Source organism: Impatiens glandulifera, chromosome 2 (genome assembly GCF_907164915.1).
Source record: "Impatiens glandulifera chromosome 2, dImpGla2.1, whole genome shotgun sequence".
NCBI classification, from domain to species: Eukaryota; Viridiplantae; Streptophyta; class Magnoliopsida; order Ericales; family Balsaminaceae; genus Impatiens; species Impatiens glandulifera.
This window is the reverse complement of record NC_061863.1, coordinates 66,263,243-66,283,152: the sequence shown is the minus strand read 5'-3', so window position 1 is coordinate 66,283,152 and position 19,910 is coordinate 66,263,243. Positions and strand designations below refer to the sequence as shown.

General features: G+C 32.7%; 5 protein-coding genes across 5 annotated transcripts; 2 read left to right on the top strand and 3 right to left on the bottom strand.

The window, feature by feature from the left end:
- Nucleotides 1-458: 458 nt before the first annotated feature.
- Nucleotides 459-2,189, top strand: LOC124926356 (E3 ubiquitin-protein ligase SIRP1-like). Its single transcript, XM_047466563.1, has 2 exons — nucleotides 459-744; nucleotides 928-2,189. The coding sequence occupies exon 2, from the start codon at nucleotides 942-944 to the stop codon at nucleotides 2,004-2,006; it is 1,065 nt and encodes a 354-aa protein (XP_047322519.1). The 5' UTR covers nucleotides 459-744; nucleotides 928-941; the 3' UTR covers nucleotides 2,007-2,189.
- Nucleotides 2,190-2,306: 117 nt separating this feature from the next.
- Nucleotides 2,307-4,967, bottom strand: LOC124925604 (pyruvate kinase, cytosolic isozyme-like). The gene is made up of 3 exons (XM_047465654.1): nucleotides 4,576-4,967; nucleotides 3,874-4,335; nucleotides 2,307-3,438 (listed from the first exon to the last, which is right to left on the bottom strand). Exons 1-3 carry the CDS (start codon nucleotides 4,816-4,818, stop codon nucleotides 2,620-2,622), a joined length of 1,524 nt encoding a protein of 507 aa, XP_047321610.1. The 5' UTR covers nucleotides 4,819-4,967; the 3' UTR covers nucleotides 2,307-2,619.
- A 1,703-nt stretch (nucleotides 4,968-6,670) lies between these two features.
- On the bottom strand, nucleotides 6,671-12,329 carry LOC124925603 (glucosidase 2 subunit beta-like). Its single transcript, XM_047465653.1, has 16 exons — nucleotides 12,087-12,329; nucleotides 11,810-11,935; nucleotides 11,603-11,698; nucleotides 10,848-11,087; nucleotides 10,167-10,363; nucleotides 9,318-9,398; nucleotides 9,110-9,214; nucleotides 8,379-8,709; nucleotides 8,192-8,296; nucleotides 8,004-8,105; nucleotides 7,826-7,883; nucleotides 7,673-7,741; nucleotides 7,431-7,518; nucleotides 7,235-7,296; nucleotides 7,101-7,152; nucleotides 6,671-7,001 (listed from the first exon to the last, which is right to left on the bottom strand). Exons 1-16 carry the CDS (start codon nucleotides 12,196-12,198, stop codon nucleotides 6,939-6,941), a joined length of 1,887 nt encoding a protein of 628 aa, XP_047321609.1. The 5' UTR covers nucleotides 12,199-12,329; the 3' UTR covers nucleotides 6,671-6,938.
- A 2,135-nt stretch (nucleotides 12,330-14,464) lies between these two features.
- LOC124925606 (transcription factor HHO5-like) lies at nucleotides 14,465-15,754 on the top strand. The gene is made up of 6 exons (XM_047465656.1): nucleotides 14,465-14,646; nucleotides 14,722-14,798; nucleotides 14,863-14,914; nucleotides 14,995-15,061; nucleotides 15,180-15,234; nucleotides 15,327-15,754. The coding sequence occupies exons 1-6, from the start codon at nucleotides 14,505-14,507 to the stop codon at nucleotides 15,582-15,584; spliced, it is 651 nt and encodes a 216-aa protein (XP_047321612.1). The 5' UTR covers nucleotides 14,465-14,504; the 3' UTR covers nucleotides 15,585-15,754.
- Nucleotides 15,625-16,830, bottom strand: LOC124925605 (uncharacterized protein At5g19025-like). Its single transcript, XM_047465655.1, has one exon. The coding sequence runs from the start codon at nucleotides 16,449-16,451 to the stop codon at nucleotides 15,744-15,746; it is 708 nt and encodes a 235-aa protein (XP_047321611.1). The 5' UTR covers nucleotides 16,452-16,830; the 3' UTR covers nucleotides 15,625-15,743.
- Between the last annotated feature and the right edge of the window lie 3,080 nt (nucleotides 16,831-19,910).

The window sequence follows — 19,910 nt, the reverse complement described above, 5'->3', positions numbered from 1 at the left end:
TTTAAATTATTATTTTTTATAAGCTCAAATTTAATTGGTGTTCAAAAATTTTGCATCTCATTATATTTTTATTGAGTTTTTATTCCTTAATAATAAAGGAAATGACATTTTGAATCTCGAGATTTTTTTTAATAAATATTATTAAATTTTATCTTTTATTTAGAGATAATTCAGTATGTTTCATTGAATACATTTTATTATAGATAAATAGAGGTTCTTTTTGTATAACTTGATTTATTTTAGAGCTAATAAGTTTTTATTAGAGAGTTAGAAAAATATGATATTAATAAGTTTTTTATTATATTTTACTTTTTTATTTAGTTATTTTATTTTATATTAGTTATAAATGAATTTTTATATGTATTTTTTATTTTATTTGAATGAAATGATTTAAAAAGTAATAATTTGATTAATAAATACAGAAATTGTTGAACAAATGTCAGTTGATTGCAAGCAAGCAAAGAGAGGCATTGTTATGGAGGGAGGGAGGTAGGTTTTGATCGAGAGAGAGAGAAGAGAGAATAGAGAAGAGAGAAGAGAGAGATTCCAATCTCCTTCAAGATCATCAAGAGAGGGAAAGGGATAGAAAAGGGTCCTCTCGAGGTTTCGATTCCAGTAAGCCCTCCTCCGTCTCGTCTCTTTCGATCGTCCGCTTGCTTGCTTTCCTTGTTTGTTTTCTCAAGAGACGAGACAGAAAGGTAAAAGGAGGGAAGAAACCCTTGTTCTTCGCCTGGATTCTCAAAGGTAAACTCTTTCCCTCACTTTCAATTTGTTCTTTCTTAGGTTTCTTATGCATGCTGCTTTCTTTCACATTTATTTGTTATACGACCTTGCTTCCTTTCAACGCTGCCTAGATCTGTCTCAGATTAACCATTTTTGTGAATTTTCTGAGCCATCTTGTTGTATGCTGAATTCTTGTTGTGGCAGAAACTCAAACTGAAATGGATGGAGAAGTGGCTGCTGTCTCAAGATATTGGTGTCACAGATGTGTACAGCCTATAGACCCAGTCAGGATTGAAGCTGAGATTGTTGAGTGCCCATTGTGCCATGAGGGATTTCTAGAAGATATACCCTCCTCAGGCTTAAGCTTGGGAGTTGTAGTAGAGAATACTGAAGATTTTGGACATTTCTCGGATTCCTTAGCTGGAGGAGGATCTCAATCTGATCGACGACCTATCCCCCTTTGGGATCCGATCTTGCTAGGCATGATGAGCAATCCTGGGCGACGTAGCAGGAGGTTCAGACCAAGAATAGATGCTGAGGACTATGATGAAGCTGAAGGAGGCTACCAAGAGAATGAGATCTATAGAGAAATTGAATTGCTCCGCCGAAGGAGAAGGAGGTACACTGCTACTATTCTCCAAATCCTTCATCGTATTCGAGCGCGGATTTTATCAGAACCAGACGACGAAAACAACAGGAATCTGATGTTGGATTTGAATATTAGGGAAAGGGAAGTTGTTGCTGCTGCTGAAAGTGAAGAGAATTCAATTTTGATCAATCCGTTCGACCACTCGATCATAGTAAACGGTTCTTTGGATTCAGATACTTCTTTCAATTCAGGATCATTGGGCGATTACTTTGTAGGACCAGGCTTAGACTTGTTACTTCAACACTTATCCGAAAATGACCCGAATCGATATGGAACTCCACCAGCTCAAAAAGAGGTGGTGGAATCGATGCCAACAGTTAAGATCGAAGAATGTCTTCAGTGTTGCATTTGTTTGGATGATTTTGAAGTCGGAAAAGAAGAAGCAAAGGAAATGCCATGTAAGCATAAATTCCATGGCGAGTGTATTCTCCCTTGGCTGAAACTTCACAGCACTTGTCCAGTTTGTAGGTATCAGCTTCCTTTCGAAGAACCGAAACTCGATAGAGGTGCTGACATCAGCCGTGGATACACAATGCCTGTACGTTGGCCTTCGTCTTCTTCATCAGCACCTGGAAGTGCTTCTCGAACTCGTAATGAGAATGGAAGTGCTTCTCGAACTCGTAATGAGAATTGATTATGTTTGTTTAACGACGTTTTATGCCCTAAATCTTGTACTTTTTTCCTTCCACATTTCCTTTTGGGAGACAGATCCTTAGTGTACATATCATGTTTGGCATTCAGAATCTTGCAAGACAGGTGTTTTGTTGTTCTTTTTATCTATGGCTGGATTTCCCCTCTTGAGAAAATATTTGTTCATGAGAAAATATTTGTTCATGTTCATTCGTTCTTTTTGGTTTCTGCAGCAAGTCTATGTTGTAGTTAACTAACATAACCTCAATTTAGAAGAAGAGATAAATAAACTCAAATATATATTATGAAAAATCAACCATATATTGTGTTGCCATAATAATAATAATAATACTCCATAATGCCCTAAGCTCCTTTTTCAAGTTCAAGAGCAAATACAAGTTGATTACATGACAAAAATATCAATGATATGTAAATAAAGTGCAAAAATTCTGCCAATGTAGAGTGGTTAAATTCCATTTCAGAATCTTCAAAAGGCAGTAGCAGCAGCAGAGGCAGATTATAACTAAAGATAGGTAAAATGAAACCGAAACAAAAAAAATAATATCCAAAATGCCAACAAATCTTTCGTCCATCACCACCAACCAACAATCGCTGTCTTACTTAACCGTGACAATCTTGATAACAGAAGCAGTCCCAACTCTATGAAGAGCCACAACCGCATCCCCAACTTTACAAAGCCCCTTGGTCTTTGCATGCTGAAGAGCAAACTCCAAAGCTTCCTCAGTCGACTCTGCGTGTGAAGCCTTAGCAGACCCAGCACATAAAATCGGAACCAAACCCCTAAAAATAAGACTGTGCCTTGCGGGAGATTCGTCGCTGCAAGACCAATCAAATGAATCAGTCTGAATCGTAATCTCAGGCACAACCACAGACAGGATCGGAATTCCAGCCCTGTACTTTGCCACCAGTTTTGCAGTACTTCCACCGCGGGTAAGAACCAAAATAAGGGCAGCTTTAGCTGAATAAGCAGTTCGGACAGCAGATGAGGCTAGACTCTCGAGTGGACTCATTGGAACAGGTGCATTAGCCATTATCCTTTTGAAAACATCTGCATAATCAATTGTGCTTTCTGCTTCAACGCAGATTCTAGCCATGGTTCGGACTGCTAGTTCTGGGTAGGCCCCGGCTGCTGTTTCACCGCTGAGCATGACGCAGTCAGTTCCGTCAAGAACTGCGTTCGCGACATCGGTGGCTTCAGCACGAGTTGGCCTTGGGGATTTTATCATCGATTCGAGCATCTGAGTTGCTGTCACGACGGGTTTTCCGTGGATGTTGCATTTGTAGATCATCACTTTCTGCGCTAGAAATATTTTCTCAATTGGAATCTCCATTCCCAAGTCACCTCGAGCAACCATGAATGCATCTGAATTGGCAAGGATTTCGTCAAAATTGGCCACACCTTCTTGGTTTTCGACCTGACAAATTGGAACATGGATATGGAAATTAACAAGATATCCTGCAACTTTATTCTTTATCCTTTTAAAATACTAAACACCAAGTATCTTTTAGTCATTAAACCTAAATACATTCAAATAATTCAACATTTTTTTTTATCACTATTTGGTATGGGTTGTTTGAAATTAAATCTAGATAACCCAATATTCAATCAACAGTCTAACTCATAAATCAAAGTACCCTATTAGTTATTCAAATCATACCCAAACAAGCTCTATACCACCAATTTCTAAGAGAGGTAGTCCTATCAATTGATTCTATGAATGTTTAGTTTTCATTGTTCACAATAATGTAATTATCAACTCAAAAATAAGTCAAGGCCATCTGATTTGTATTTGGTTTTACCCAACATGAAAACTAATAAATTAAGGAAATTACAATAGATTTTAACCAACCTTTGACATCAGAAGGATAGTCTTGGCATGCACTCCCAACGCCTTACGAACCTCCACCAAATCTGAACCTTTACGAACAAAAGACAAAGCAATCATATCAATCTTGTTAGGGACTCCCCATTCCAAAATGTCTACTCTGTCCTTCTCTGTCAAAGTTGGAAGATCCACAACAACTCCTGGCAGATTAACATTCTTCCTCTCACCGAGCATGGCTGTGTTTTCACATCGGCATCGTACTAAACCATTTTCTTTGTCACAAGATAGAACATAGAAGGTAATAGTTCCATCAGCACAAAGTATGTTACTCCCTGGTTTTACATCCTCAGCCAACTTTTTGTAACTCATGGAAATCGTGCTCTCATCACCCTCAATGCTATAGTCAGTGCTGATAGTGATCTCTTGACCTAAAGTCAGTTGTATGGCTTTTCCACCTTTCAAAAACCCAGTTCGAATCTCTGGTCCCTGTTACATTCCCCACATTAAACAGAAATTTTCATAAGAATCTTAATGAAACCAAAAATCAAATGCTTCTGGATTGTAGAACCACTTAATTAGCAAACATAAAAAGAGTCAAAATCCTAGATTCCACAAAATGCTAAGTAGATCGTTCGTGTTAATAATAAGATTACTCAGATCGGATGCATCAATCGTGTCTAATCTAAACATATAGATAGTTAATATTAAGTCAAAGTAGAGAAAGACCTTGGTATCGAGCATGACGGCGCAGAGGATGCCGGTATTCTCCATCGCAGTACGGAGGTTATCAAGGGTTTCCTGATGGTATTCATGAGAACCGTGAGAGAAGTTGAAACGAGAAACACTCATACCGGCTCTAAGTAGCTTTTCAATCTGAGGTACAGATCTCGAAGAAGGACCAAGAGTGCAGACGATCTTCGTCTTGGGCCTCTGTTCCATTCCATCGCCGTTTTTCCTTATCATCTCCATTGCTGCTTCTGCTGCTTCTTAGTTCTGATCAAATTGAACTATAGTCTTCTTCTTCTTCTTGCGGCAATGAAAATCTCTTTTCTGCTGAAGATCGGTCAAATAAATAAATTGAGAGATTGACCTAACAAAGCAAGGGGCAACCAAAACTATGGGTCACAAAAGACTATTTATATGCAAACGGTTGACAAAAAAGTTAGAGAGAGGAGAGAGAAAGAGAGAGAAAAGAGCGTATGCGTATGCGCCAAGCAGAGTGTTCAACTAAAAGCAATTTTATTTTATTTTAAACTTTTTCTATTTTTTAGGAGCTAATATATATGATTATATTTGAAATAATCAGATTTATTTATTTTTAATTTCAAATGAAAAATAAATCACAAAAGGAATATTCTTTGTGTCCCTAACCCTAAATAAAAATATTAATGAGTCAAGCACTAATTGATTCTCGTTCTCTTTAATTGAAATTTGGATTGTAATTGTTTCCTAACCCACTAATAAATAATTAGGAAAGGATATATAATTTTAGTTTCAAATTTACCTTGAATACTTCAATTGTGAGACAATTTAATTAATGGTTTATTGCCATAAGTTCATATATTAGAATATTATCATTAACTATATTAAAGTTAGTATTACCCACCCACAATTTAAGATATTTTTTTAATGGAAATCAAATATAAAATCTTAATTGATATTTTACTTTAAAAAAACTCTTTTTTTTTTATATATTTGAGCTACTAAAATATGATTATAATGTTTTTTTAATATATATATATATATATATAGCTTAACTTAATTAACTATGTTTTAGTTGAATAATACTATTTAAAATTTTGTAAATATTTTCAAATATGAAAATTCACCCTTAATAAATCTTATGTTACAAACTTTTTTAAAATAGTCACTATTTTTATTTTTAATTAGGGAGAGTAACACCACTATCTGTCAATTCACTTGTTTAAATTAAAACTTGTTAATGTGAATAATTTATACAATAACTAACAACAAAAGTTAAGTGGGTAGTTTAGTTGATGTAATTAATGTAAAGAATTTGGAGATAAATATTGAATTGTAAATAGAATAAAGCATTTAACGAACGGTCGGTCGGTTGGTCGGTCGCTCATGGTATTGGTAAAAACCATGCATGCATAAATTGTGAAGAGAGAAAGGCTCGTGGTAAATTAACTAAACTACTACCGGCCCGCATCCAAGGGTCATGGATTGTACTGTATACACGAATATTCATAATTATTCATCTGTCCAATGCAATTCAACCATTTTATCACTTTTTTAAAAATAAAAAAAAAAACTCTATTGCCCCCTGTTCCCTGGTTGGTTGTTTGGTCGCAGGCACTGTTGTTTTTGTCATCATTAATGTTTAACATTTGACAAGTACCTAGGCTTGTTTGACTGATTTAAATTATTAATTTTTTTTAAATAATTCAAGTGTGAAGACTCAAACTTTATTACTCAATCAATTACAAGTACTAATGGTTGAATTTTCTTAATAGAATGTAACATTAATAGATGTTGACAGTTGAATAGTTTATTTATAAGAAATGAGTTTGAAAAAGAGGAAGATGCGGGGCTAAGAAGCAGCCAGCCATCCATTGATTTGAAGGGTCACAATTTCTTTCTTTATTTCTCTCTACCCTTTCAAAGTCCCACCAATTATATAATATTATATTATATTCTTGTTGTGGAGCATGCTTTTAATTTAGCCTATTATGAACCATGATAACGACTCCACTTCTTCTATGACCATCTTATTTATTCATTCTTAATTATGAATCAAACAAGCCCTTATATCTTACACCGACCAATATAGAGAAAACATAAGTCATCCATCCAATAATTCATAAGAAAAAGTATTGATGTTCTTTTTCTTTCAATTCTAAATAATAACCAATCGATCAAAAATCCAGCTACCAATAAATAGATCCCAACCCATCCCAAAATTCTACTGTCTTTTTCCGATGCTGTTTACCTATATATATATATAGATCACCTGTGATTGTGCTCATCATCATCTCTCAATTAAAACGAACCAAGAAAAGGAAAATGAGAATCTTTTTCAGATTCATTCATTCCTCAACTTTACATGGAATCGACCTAATGTTCTATTATAGTTCATCGCGACCCTGTGGCTGATCCTTCTTTAATAGATCCAGTTTTTCTTCAATCTCCTGTTACAATGTCAATCGTCCCATTAGCATTCTTTAGTTATTACCATTCACCAGAAAACAATTAACAGGAGATATTATTATTATTATTATTATTATGACCTTGAGCTTTGCTTCTGAACAAACAGCTGGGGTAGACAGAAGCGCCACATATCTGCCCCCATCAAAGATTCACAATTAGATCATATATATTGAACACAAAATTAATAAGAATTAAGAATTGAACATCTCCTTACTCGCAACGACTAGGTTCATCCACATCGGTCACGTCATTCTTCAATCCACACCTTAACCTAACCTATAGTATGTTTAATATAAACACATACACACAAAAAGGTTTAAAATAACCAACTGGTCTCTCTATACATGTCCAATTACTGAAACATTTGAAACTAAAATTTAGTTAGTTAGGGACAAATTCAGGTTCATTACCTTTAAACTTCTATCTGGCCCATTCCAGCATTTGTCACCATTTGAAAATACCATCACTCTGTGCGATTCCTCAAATTTCTCCCAGTTACTGCCATCACGACAACACAACCATATATATATATATAAAAGGTGAATCAGCTAAAGTATATGCCAGGAAACTGATAAAGATCAAAAAATTAACACCATAGAACCAGCAGCAAAGTCTGCAGGTAAGGCGAAAAGAAGAGGAAATAGAACCTTACCCCAAACGAGTCGTGCTGTGGCCTTCCTCCTGAGAAGCTTGTTTAAAGGGGCAAATTTTGTACACGTACCTGAAGAAACAATGGCAAGAGTATAAATAAGAGAATGACAATAACAAACAAATACTAGATAAAATGGCAGAATAAGATGTGTACTTGTTCTCCTTGCCCTCAAAGCATTTATCATAGAATGCATAAAACTCCTTCTCAGGTCCTGTAGGAATAGAATTTTTTTGGTTAAAGCGCCATAAACAAACCAAAGAACACAATGACGCTCAATTCAATCAGAAAAAAAAGGAAAGGAAATGAGCAGGTAAAAGGAATAAAAAATTACCGAAATCTTGGGAGAGTTTTTTGTTTAAGCTTGATATTCTGGACTGTAACTTGGACAACTTGGCACTGGAGTCATCATATTCTTTCCGGATATGAGCAGCCTCTGCAATCAAGGAATATTTGAAAATTGTTATTGCACAAGGCCATGAACTTACAAAATGTCTAATTAAATTGAGCCTAACATTGTACCTGTTATATTAACAGGAGTCTTGAACAAGTTAACAGCACTTAGAATGTTTTGAACAGTTTGTTGTATCTTCTCCAACCAAGTTCGGTTGCTTGAGGTAGTTGTCTCTGAAAATGAGCAATGAAAAAGAATAAAGTAAACATAAAAAGGCTTTAAATGGTATGAGTATTCAAAGAGCAGTAGAGGAACCTGCAAACTCCATTTCATCATCTGACTTGTAAGAAGAACTTGAACTATCATGTTCTGCTGCAACATCATGGTCCTCTTCTTCATCATTGTATTTGTGATTTTCAGTTTCTGAATCATACTCGTCTTCATATTCATCGTCAGGTGCATCCGTATGTTCATGATTATCATCTTTGGCAATTTCATGTGCATCTGTATGTTCATAATTATCATCGTTTGCATCATCAACAGCTCCATCTTGTTGCGCAGACTTTTCACTTGTCCAACGGGAAGCAACAAGACGACCCAGCTCCTCCTTTGACAACGACTCTGTATTTTCGGATGCATCTTTCTCCTACAAGCATTCGATTCATAAAAATCCCACCAACAAATGTCTATATTATACCGAAGAAAAGGAATCTATCTAAACTATCTTGCTCTCTACCTTGTTATTTAATGAGATGATACCATTTACTCCCTTTATCAAAATCTATTTGACATTTACATTTTTCGTGTAGTGTGCTTTAAAAAGTGTTTTTTTTTTGTAAACCCATAATTTTCTCCCTTGGAATTATAAAAGCAAGTTTTAAGGACGTAGTAAATGTATAAGGAACAATGTGTTGATTTTATTGCAAGAATAGTAGATTTAACTGTAGAGAGTGATAAACATAACATACCATCAAAAGGGACAAAAATGGAGAAGAAAAAAAAGGTCCTATGCAATTTGTTAGAATAATCAATGTTTTCGAATTTACCTTGTTTAAAGTATCAGCAACGTGTGTCTCCTCCACCTTCTCTATAGTGTGTGTCTCCTCCACCTTCTCTACAGTGTGTATCTCCTCCACCTTCTCGACAGTATCCTATATTATGGGATAATGAGACAATATTTAGATATAGAATAAAAGGTCCAACTTCCAAGATTTTATGACCTTGGTTTAGAAGAATAATGTTTTATGCCCTTACATCTTGTTCTTCAGTTACTAGAGAACCTTCAATTTCAGTATGGTCTTTACCTATGGAGTCATGATCGTCTTTTGTCATTTCCTGCCAGAAGGTATTGAAATGTAAGAACTAGATTGAAACAATTCCCACAATAAAAGGAATACTGCCCTACGTAAGTTGGTAGATGTATTCAGTTATGGAAATAGTACAAGCTCCTCTGAATTAACCTTGAATCAACAAACACTTGTTGAATGACATGACTACAGCAATAGAGTTTTAAGCAGAGCCCACATTTAATTGAATTATACTTCATTAGCTAAAGAAGGTACTAAAATCAATTCCATGAAGGGTTATTAATAACCCCTTATGGGCCTTATCCCATCAACTACAAAAACATACCCTTAATTTATTTTTGAAAACATTTTTAAATACTAAACAAGGGTCCTTTCAAAAAAAATATATATTAAACAACAAGGATATTTTAGTCATTTAATCCAAATAATCCATTTTTTCATCGAACAATTTTTTTTTCAAATAACCCTACGTCAGAAAAGCTCCAAGAGATTTTAGAATAGAAAGAAATTTTAGAAATAGCACATGGTTTTGATTTTCACGATATGAGGCAGCAGCAGCCATGGGGAAAGAGAAAGTCTAGAAATTACTTCACCTATTCAAATTTCAAACAAGACTGTAAGTCAAGGAATTTCCTGGCTTTTTGTTTGTTTAGTAGATCAGTACCATTATACAGTAAGTACTGAGATATGGGCATTATTATGTAACACGCATATACAATATATTTACCTGATCATTAATTATGAATGTGAGATGGAGTTTTCCATGTGCATCCTAAAAAGAAAAGGAAAATCTAACCTCATCCATGGGAGGGTCCTCTACCAGCCCAATTGTGTCAAGATCAGCATCTTCGACAGTCTTGGATTCTGTTTCAGGTTCCTCCCCGGATCCAGTCGTATTCTTTAGAGCTTCCTCAGCCTCTCTCTTTTCTTTCTCTTCCTTTTCTCTTTGTAACCGTTCCTTCTCCTCTTCTTTTTCTATCTGTTCCTTGTGCTCTGGTGAAGCAGTTAATAAGCAACGCAATAAATTAGACTTCTTCTTTGTTTTTAAGCTGGGACCATCTACTGGGAAACAAATAAATATATCTTGGGCTACAATCACCCATTGATAGCATCATCTGCCTAAAAGCATCACTGTTATTTCTTAGAAGACCAATTGGGAAATTAATGAAATACAAAAGTTACAGTCCATTTTGTGCCCATTGGACAGGTTATCGGGGAAGTACTACATTCAGTTGTCTTTATTCAACTACACATAAGAAAACCTCTCAGTGAGTTGATATCAATGTGTTTAACAAAGTTCAAGTCTATTGAAACTAACCTTAATCTAAATTACATGGGGTGGACTGTGGAGTCCCATGTATTAACAAAGAAAAGGAAACCCATTCAACTTTTGGGAGTTTGTACTTCTACTATTAGCAACAAGTTATGGAAGCAAAAAAGACTACAAGACATTAAGAAGTTAAGGCAATAAACATACCCTTAAGCTGGTCAACAAGAGCTTTAAGTGTCTTCTCTTCATTTTTCAGTTTTGACAACTCAGCCTCATCTTTGGCTAAAGCCAATCTTGCTTGTTCAACTTCCTGCTTGCGCAAGGTTAATCCTTCCTTGTATATTGCAATCTTCTTCTTCAATTTATCTCGTGCAATTTTTCCAGCTTCCCAACAAGTGTCGGAGCACTTCACTCGACCATCGTATTCATCACTCCCGTCACAGCAATATGTTCATAGGAATGAGTAAAAATCAGAACAAAAATAAGCAGAAAGGGTCATACTTATGTAGTGCATTGAGCTTGTGATAAGTGAGAGAATCACAAAACTATTTCTTTTTTTTTTTCAAAATGTAATCATACTATGCTTTCTCATTACACAAATTTTCTAAGTGAACATGTGTTCTTCATAGATTGGAAAGAGAAGAAAAAAGTATGTGAGTCAGTAAATGCCCAGGTAAACAGAAAATCACCATCAACAAACCAGAAAAATACTTTATTTCAATAAGTTTTGCATGCAATTCCTACTTCACATTATCAAATGAGAGAACTATCAGATGATTAAGTAACAAGTGACTTGCATATTTCCAATCAACCAATCTCAGTGCCATTTGCATGATAAACTAGATTAACCAATCTATCTTCAAAGAATTCAGTTTTCCAAGAGCATAATCCTAACCCCCTTGAGATGCTGAATATTAATATGTAAATTGACTGAAACAGGTGCAATTAGAGAAGATCCTTACCACAAATACCATCGTTAACTCTTGAAGAGAATAAAGTAAGAGGAATATGTCCTACATTACGGCAGTAAAATTTTCCCTTGGGACATGCCGATGTACCTGCAAGGCAAAATAATTGTTTTCTCAGATTAATAAGAATCCATTGGTCGAGATTGGCAAATACACACACAAGTTATGCACATATACAACAAAGTGAGAGAAAGAAGGAACCTGGCTCATCAGTGCCATCAGGGCAATCACAAAAATCGTCATTCAGCTCAGATTTGGTGAACTTCTTGAATCCATCCTTGCATTTGATTGATCCGGATGATAATAATGGTTTGAAATAGTTCTCATCTGTCATAGGTACCCATTATCCAATAAGATCGCATACAAAAATCTAAAATCAGAGACCATTTCCTAATTGTTTACTCAGTAAGATACGTTGACACTTCAGTATAAAAACGTAGATACTTTTGGATAATTCATATAGAAAAGAACAAAATACCTTCCGGAGCAATCCCAAAGAAGTCTGAATTCGAAGAACTGGATATCGATCTGTCAATGCTCGCAATGAGGAAGATTACGTAGAGGAAAAATGCACCAATCCTTGGCTTCATACTTGTTAAGGAATTAGATTAAAGCCAATATTGCGGTTGATTCAAAGCTCAAATCGGTCATAAACCCTTACAAAATTTCGATTCTTCCTCCGCTGACGAATGCGGCGAGATGGATCGTAGAGACTGAAAGAGAACGGCAACTCGTTCAGAGGATCCAGTTATTAAGCGACGTCGTATATGGCATACTCGTCAACTTATTTTTCTTTTCCATTTTTGTCAGCAAATATAATTAGTTACACTCCCATTTGCTATTGTAATTATTTTTTATTCATATAATATAATTGTTTTAATGCAAAATTTATACAAAAGATAAAGGAGATGTTGGAAATAAAAAAAATACTATATATAATTTTAAAATGGAGTTTTGATTCATTTGTGATTAAGTGATACAAATCTTGATCAAAGAAAAAAAAAACATATATCATTCTCTTGCATTGAAATGGGTATGTGGGGTGCTCTCAAATTAATAATATATATTATTTATTTGATATAATATTATTACTAAACAAATCTATTTTCTAGGCATGTCTCTCAAAAGTGTTATTAAAATAAATAAATTAATGTTGCTTTTGTCCTTTTGAGATTTTATAAATATGTCCGTAACTTGTTACTGTTTTATTTTTTAAATGAATCTATAACTTATTATAAAAATTTATTGATTTTTTTAATAAATAAATTATTTGAATTTTAATTAATTAAATTATTATAAATTATTTTTATGTAAACAAATTAAATTATTTTAATAAATAAATTAAGTGATTTGGTATCCACCAAGATAGTCACGGGTAAGAGTCGTTTAAGAGATAAAAAATTACGATTTCATTTATGAGGGTTTTGAGTTTAAGTGGAGGACGATGTTTGTAGAGTGTCAAATTAATTCTCCTTTAATTCAAAAATAAAAAAAATAAAACGATAGGGTGGAATAATAAAAAACATAAAAAGTGGATTTTTAATAAAGAATTAAATCATTTATACTATTTTATTTAATAAATTTAATTATATTGTCCAGTTGTAATTCCAATTTTAAATAATTATAACTACATTTTTTTAAACAAAATTTATTCTTAAGAGAATATCAATTGACATTAATTAATATAAGTAAATAAATAGAGGAAGTGGACAGATATTATATTTCCTGATGCTATAGATTGTGATTTTTTTAAGAAATTTGATGATGTTAAAACATTGATTAAATACTAAATAAAAATTAATTATATAAACAACTTAATAGCATATTTTAGGATAACAGATTAAATTAAATTATTTCACAAGCAAACAAGATCTAACATCTTTTTTTTCTAATCAGATTCATAAAGCAAGCTTTACAAAAGCAAGTCACCATCAAGATCTTGTCCCATACCACAATTATGTTTAAAATGAGAATCTATAAAATAGAATTTAACTCGTAACATTTAATTTTTTATTAAATTAGTAAGATCTTATTCAAAATCTATTGTCAATGTGATGCAAGAGTGAGTCGAGCAAACAATATCTCATTATACTACGATATAGAAGAAGAAAAGGTACTGAAAATGAAAATTATACTTCAATCAAGATCGACTTGAGTTTATAGATCTAGAAGGCTTAATTGTAAAAGAAGACAGCATAGCAAAATTCCTTTTAAAGGCAGGAATCAAAGAAGAAGGCTCTAAGGGGTCCCCTAAGTTATTCCAATCCAATCATACAGTGGGATTGAGTATAAAGATTTAAGAATATGAATCTCTTTTCAATTTTCTCAAGGAATATAAATCTCTTTTCACATGAACAAACAATTGCCCAAATTCAATCAACTTGCTTTTTTCTTTTTCTTCTTATGGGATAAATAAAAATTGTCCCTCCCAACTGGGGAAGACAATTCCATTTAGAATAAAAAAGGGAATCCCTTTTGAAGGGATAAAATTTTCAAAGGTCATGCAAGAATCTATTATCCATTACCATTAGCAACCTATACTTGGTTTCTATATTAGACACAATACCACTTAAGTAACCGGTTCATTTTCCACCATTTTTAGAGACTATTACGGAATGGAGAATTCAATCAACTTAACTGAAGTACAGAAGCATATCTAGTAGCTTTCTGGATAATTCATTGTTTTCGACGAAAGAAAGATTATTTATATCCTGTATCTAAGACAGTCAATGAAAAGTTGCAAAAAATTCTAGGACCACAGTCACCTAAAGAGGAATAAAATTGCCAACAGAATCTATCTATCCTCACTTACAAAAGAGGGTCATGCAGAAAAAGGAGCAAAACAAAAGCTTTTAAATTCCCACTGTTTCTTCAGCAATAACAACATAACTTCAAGATGGAAAACCTCCCAATGGAAGTGCATAGAATCAAGGAAAGAAGACACTACCAAGAGACCAAACACAGAACAAGGCTCAGATGGACAACCGAACTGCACGAGCATTTTGTTGAAGCAGTTAATCACCTTGGAGGACCCTATAGTAAGTAAAGCAGTATTTTTATTAAAGAAAATAAATCATGGTAACTAATTAGTTAAGAGTTTAAAAAAAACGCAGAAGCTACTCCAAAGAGTATCATGAACCAAATGGGCGTCCCAGGCATTGGTTTAAGCCATCTAAAAAGTCATCTCCAGGTATGTTCTTGGAGTTCTTAAACATCAAAATTCAAAACTGATCCTTTTATTTACCTGCCCACAGAAGTACAGACTCAGTAAGTTCGGACAATCAAACACAATGATCTACAGGACAGGTACTAATAACCTTCTCTATATATAGATCTATTCAATTAAGTTCATTAAGGCTTCTCTTTGCTGGTATTTGCATTAACAGAAGATAGGATGCTTGAAATCAATCATGAAAGTAGAAGCCATCTGAATATTCCTTACCAGAAAAACAAGTAAGAGAAAAGTAATTGCAAGCAAAAAGAAACATTTCTGTTTTATTTACATGTTTTGGGTAATACCATAATTATCATTTACCATGATGACCAACATTTGATTTACATTATCTACAAGTTTGAAGTTCCCGAAAGCACCAAGCATGTATTACGGATTTCATGCACAGAATGAGGTATACAATAATCTGTCTTTCAATAATAGGTTTAGACAAAAGAGAATAACTTGGTCATAGCACAATTAACTATTATGAAAAACAAATTGCAGGCATACATACCAGCAGGTCCAAGCATAGTGAGCTCTTCTTCTCTTCTTGTAAATCCTGGAAAAACACAAAACAGCCTAAATGCAACAAATGGTTCAGCAACAAATGTGATTGATTCACTTGAAGAAGAAGAGGAGAATGCGATTGATTCAAGGAACAATTGGCTCCTCCTTGCACGAGATGCTTCTGATGATTTAACTCTAAGAATTGGAAGAAGCAATGGGCAATTTCTCAACACAGAAGAAACCAGAGACAGCTAAGTTATCATTATGCAGTTGATGATGATGATGATGAAAGCGAATTCGAATGACCAAACTTTATTCATAGAGTCAAGAGAAGTCCTCTGAACTAATATATATCTAATAATACTGATCAGTAATGAGGTTAATAATAAGACATTTAAGGAAATTAAAAGAGTTTTATTTCTTCATTCCACGGACTTTCTTCGCTCCCCAAACTTCCATTCTTCCAACAGAGCAACCACAAGGTGCTCGAAATATGAGGACTGTTCTTCCATTAACCGGCGCCATCTTTTTCAGCTCAGCCTCCAATTCCTTGTGGTCCCTCCCCAGTTCGAGCGATGGCATTCCATAAGCAGCCGTTGGTGTTGGGGGCAAGTATCTCACACACTCTTCCGATTCTAGCTGGATATCATATTCAATTGCCCTCCTAAGCCCTTTGCAATAAGGATTCCTCCTGCACTTCCTTGATTGAGTATCTAACAACTCCCACACTGCAATGGTGAGAATCACCAGCACAATTCCTGCACTGAACCCAAACAGATATGCCAAAGGTGCGTCTTTCAAGCCATCCCAGATGATAGAGAAAAGAGCAGTGAAAAACTGTGATGATTCGTGAAGGACTAATCTGAGAGAAGGAAACGTTAGAAGACCCAACGCACCCAGAACTAGAAACAGCATGAAGACATCCATTGCAGCGACGGATGAATGATGGCAGAAAGAGAATGGATGATGGTTCAAATTGCCGTGTTTCTTCCTGTTGCCTGAAACTCCACGACAGCGAATTCGTCTTCCTTTTGACTGAACAGAATCGGATAATTTCTGATGCTCTTCAAAAGTCCTGCAGAACTCAATCAAGCTTCGACAGTCCACCATCGGAAGTCTCATGTTCAAAGGCAGCAACTTGATCGGATATACCGATTCTAAGATCAAACAAAACCTTGATCGGATCGGATGATCAATCAATCAATCAATCAATCAATGGGTCACGAGGAATTCAGAAGGAAGATAAACAAACAAGATCTACTAGACATAAATTAATAAAATCCAGTGTTTATGATTCGATGCAATCCTGGAGCGAGATCCGCAAACAAATGGACGTGAATTGGTCAGAAATTGGTAGGGAAAAATATAAGAAAATGAGGATCAAGGACTGACTGACAGTGAAATGGGATCTGGGTATTAATAATAAATTGAGAAGCTTGTCAGATTCCTCCTCATCCTGATCAATGGAGCCGGCTCATTCAACGCTAATAGTAATTAATATGTTACACGTTATGTAAAACTCTATATCTTACCAGACGCTACTATAATTCACATAACTAATTTCACATTTCTAACTTTTTTTTTTTTTTAATTTAATAACTTTTTAGGATAATTAGACACGAGATGCTTCCCGATATGTTAGTATATATTTATTGATAGAAACATTATTAAATTATATAAAGTTTAAGGAGAAAATTAATAAATATAGGATAAATATATAAAAATTAAATTGATAAGAGAGAATCTAATGTAACTAAACTAAATTAATACTGGTTTGATTTTAAGTTTTTTATATAGGATTTTATTTAAAAAAAAACTATTTAGAAAAAATATGATTTTTTTTAATTACCTATATGTCATTTTATGATAAATTAAGTTGTTTTGATGATTATTATAATAGTAATTTAAGATGGAATAGATAATTAAAAAAAACAAGTTAAAAAAACATTTTTAATATCTATAAACTAAGGCTTTGTTTGGATCTTGTTTTTATTAACTTGGTCAGAGAAAACTGCAAAGATTTTTAGAAAATAAATATTTTTTTAGTCAAATAAAACTTAAAATGTATTAATATATAATAATAAAATAATATTTAAAAATAAATAATAAATTAATATTTTGATTAATGAATTTTGAAATAATGTTTAATTAGTTTAGGTTAAATAACTAGTAATAACAAGGGTTACAAGGTCTAAGAGATCTTCTCTTCTAGTCAACAAGATACTTACCTCTCTAAGGTTATGTGTTCGAGAATATTTAAAAAAAAATATATATATTCTTAAGAAATATATAACTATAAAATAAAAATTAATTAATGTAAAATTTGTTAAATGCAAATTTAAATTTAATAAAAATATGTTTAATACAAAAGTTAAATATAATGAAAAAATAAATTTATATAAAAAATAATTATTATTATGTTAAAAATAAAATTAAATAAAGTAATATTTTTGATTTAAATTTGATGTATTTAAAATTTAAATTATATATGATTAAATAAAAAAAATGTAAAATAAGATTTAATAAATCTAATACAAATTCTATTAATATTTTTAACATTTACAAAGTTAAACTAAAATTAAGGATAATATAAGTTTATTTATTTCTAAACTAAACATGAATTATTTAAATTTTAATTTTTAAAATCTATTATGCATAAAAATAAAATAAAAATTATATATACATATAAAAATAAATATATAATGCATAAAAACATATCATGCATCTAAAATAGAAATATAATAATAGAAATTTAAGTATAATGAAAAGAAAACTTAGATAAACTTATAAGTGATCATTTATAATGAACGAAGATTTCAAAAATATCATACAATTAAAATATATTGTATAGTGTTATTCAAACAATTATATATAATAAACACATTAAAAAGATAAATAAAATTATTATACATGTATGGACCAACAAACGGCTCTTCTCCATGGCAGCAATATCCAATATATTTACGTCTCTTATTTGATTCACATTCATTATTTGAGAATAATCCTATTTAACATAAAAAAATATAAAGATGTCAATCGTTGTATAATAAAAAAAATAACTAAATAAATACATCAAGTTACAATCATTCAATAGAGTGTGGTAAAAAAAAATCATGTCAATGCAATAAAAGAGAGAGCATCACCGAACCAAGTTAAACTTACATCATTCAATTTCAGTAAATTGTTCTAATTGTTCAAATTCAAAATCCAAACACTAGCACAATATTGCCTCTTGGTCAGTTTCTTTTCAATCTCTACCGTCTAAAAATTTTTGTTCAAACCACATTGTTATTATGTTATTGAATTAGAAATATACCAAAGTGTATTTTGTCAAATTGAAAAAAAAAATATGAATCGAAACAAAATAAACTATCAGAATTAGGAACAGATTATCAAAGAACTCTTAAATTGAACCATAGATCGTTCAACCGATTAGAAGAATATGATACAAAATATTACTCAAGTAAGCCTTATGTTCATATTTCAAGAAAAAATACATGAAAAATACATGATATTTGTTTGCAGAAAGGTCTGAAAAAACTTATTTTGTCAATTCAGCAAGGAAATGTCTTGATGATGTTGAGAAGATGGAAGATAATCCGTTAAGATAGAAAACATAAGTGACTGAAAAATTTACTTAATGAGAGACAAAACTAGATATGACAATTCAAATACATGAATTGACCTATTTAAGAATATGATTCAAATAGTAAATTTACTAGGAAAATAGTGCAATATTGACTCTAATTAAAAGTTGAGAGTTGCAATCACAGCATCAGCATCAGCATCAGCATATTAGCATGTTGCTATCTAAAGTAACATATTACATCATTCAATAATTTAAACAATAAGATTAGAACTGCATAACAAAGTGTACTTCTTTAATTGTAGTGTATTTGCATTTGAACTATTTAAAATGCAAAATTGTCCATACAAATTTTAAATTGGGAGCAAATTAGTATTCATGACCAAGGCCATTAATTCCACGCCATTAATTATTTCATAAAAAAAAATAAACATTGAACAAGATCACACATTTTTGTATTTGACAAAATTACCAAAGGTATGATAAGCAACATACAACCTAGATTTGATTTGCTCCAAAATTATGAAGTTTTGTGGGGAATTACTTGTTAATAAGGGCAGAACTGCTCCATTTCAAGAACATCAGCAACACATGCAAAATATATTTATATATCCAAGGAGAAAAATGTTGATAAAGAAAAACATGAAGGACTCATCCTATATAAGATTGTCTTGTTTAAGAAAGATCTTCCTAAGCATACTTTGACCACAATGACCACAAGAATTATACTTCAGATTGAATTTATCAAATAGATGAAAAGTGCTCTTATCCGCGTGAACATGTAAGAGATCAACATGAAAAATATATATTATCAATGATCCTAATATCTTGAAAAACAGAGAACATAGATAATGATGTTCCACTACCCATTCTAAGATTTCTAATTACACTACATTTTTTAGTTAGTGTTCTCACGTCTCAACAATGCTATAGTTTTAATCTCAAAATTAGAGAAGAATTACAAATTAGATTATCAATCTAGATAGTTATCGTAA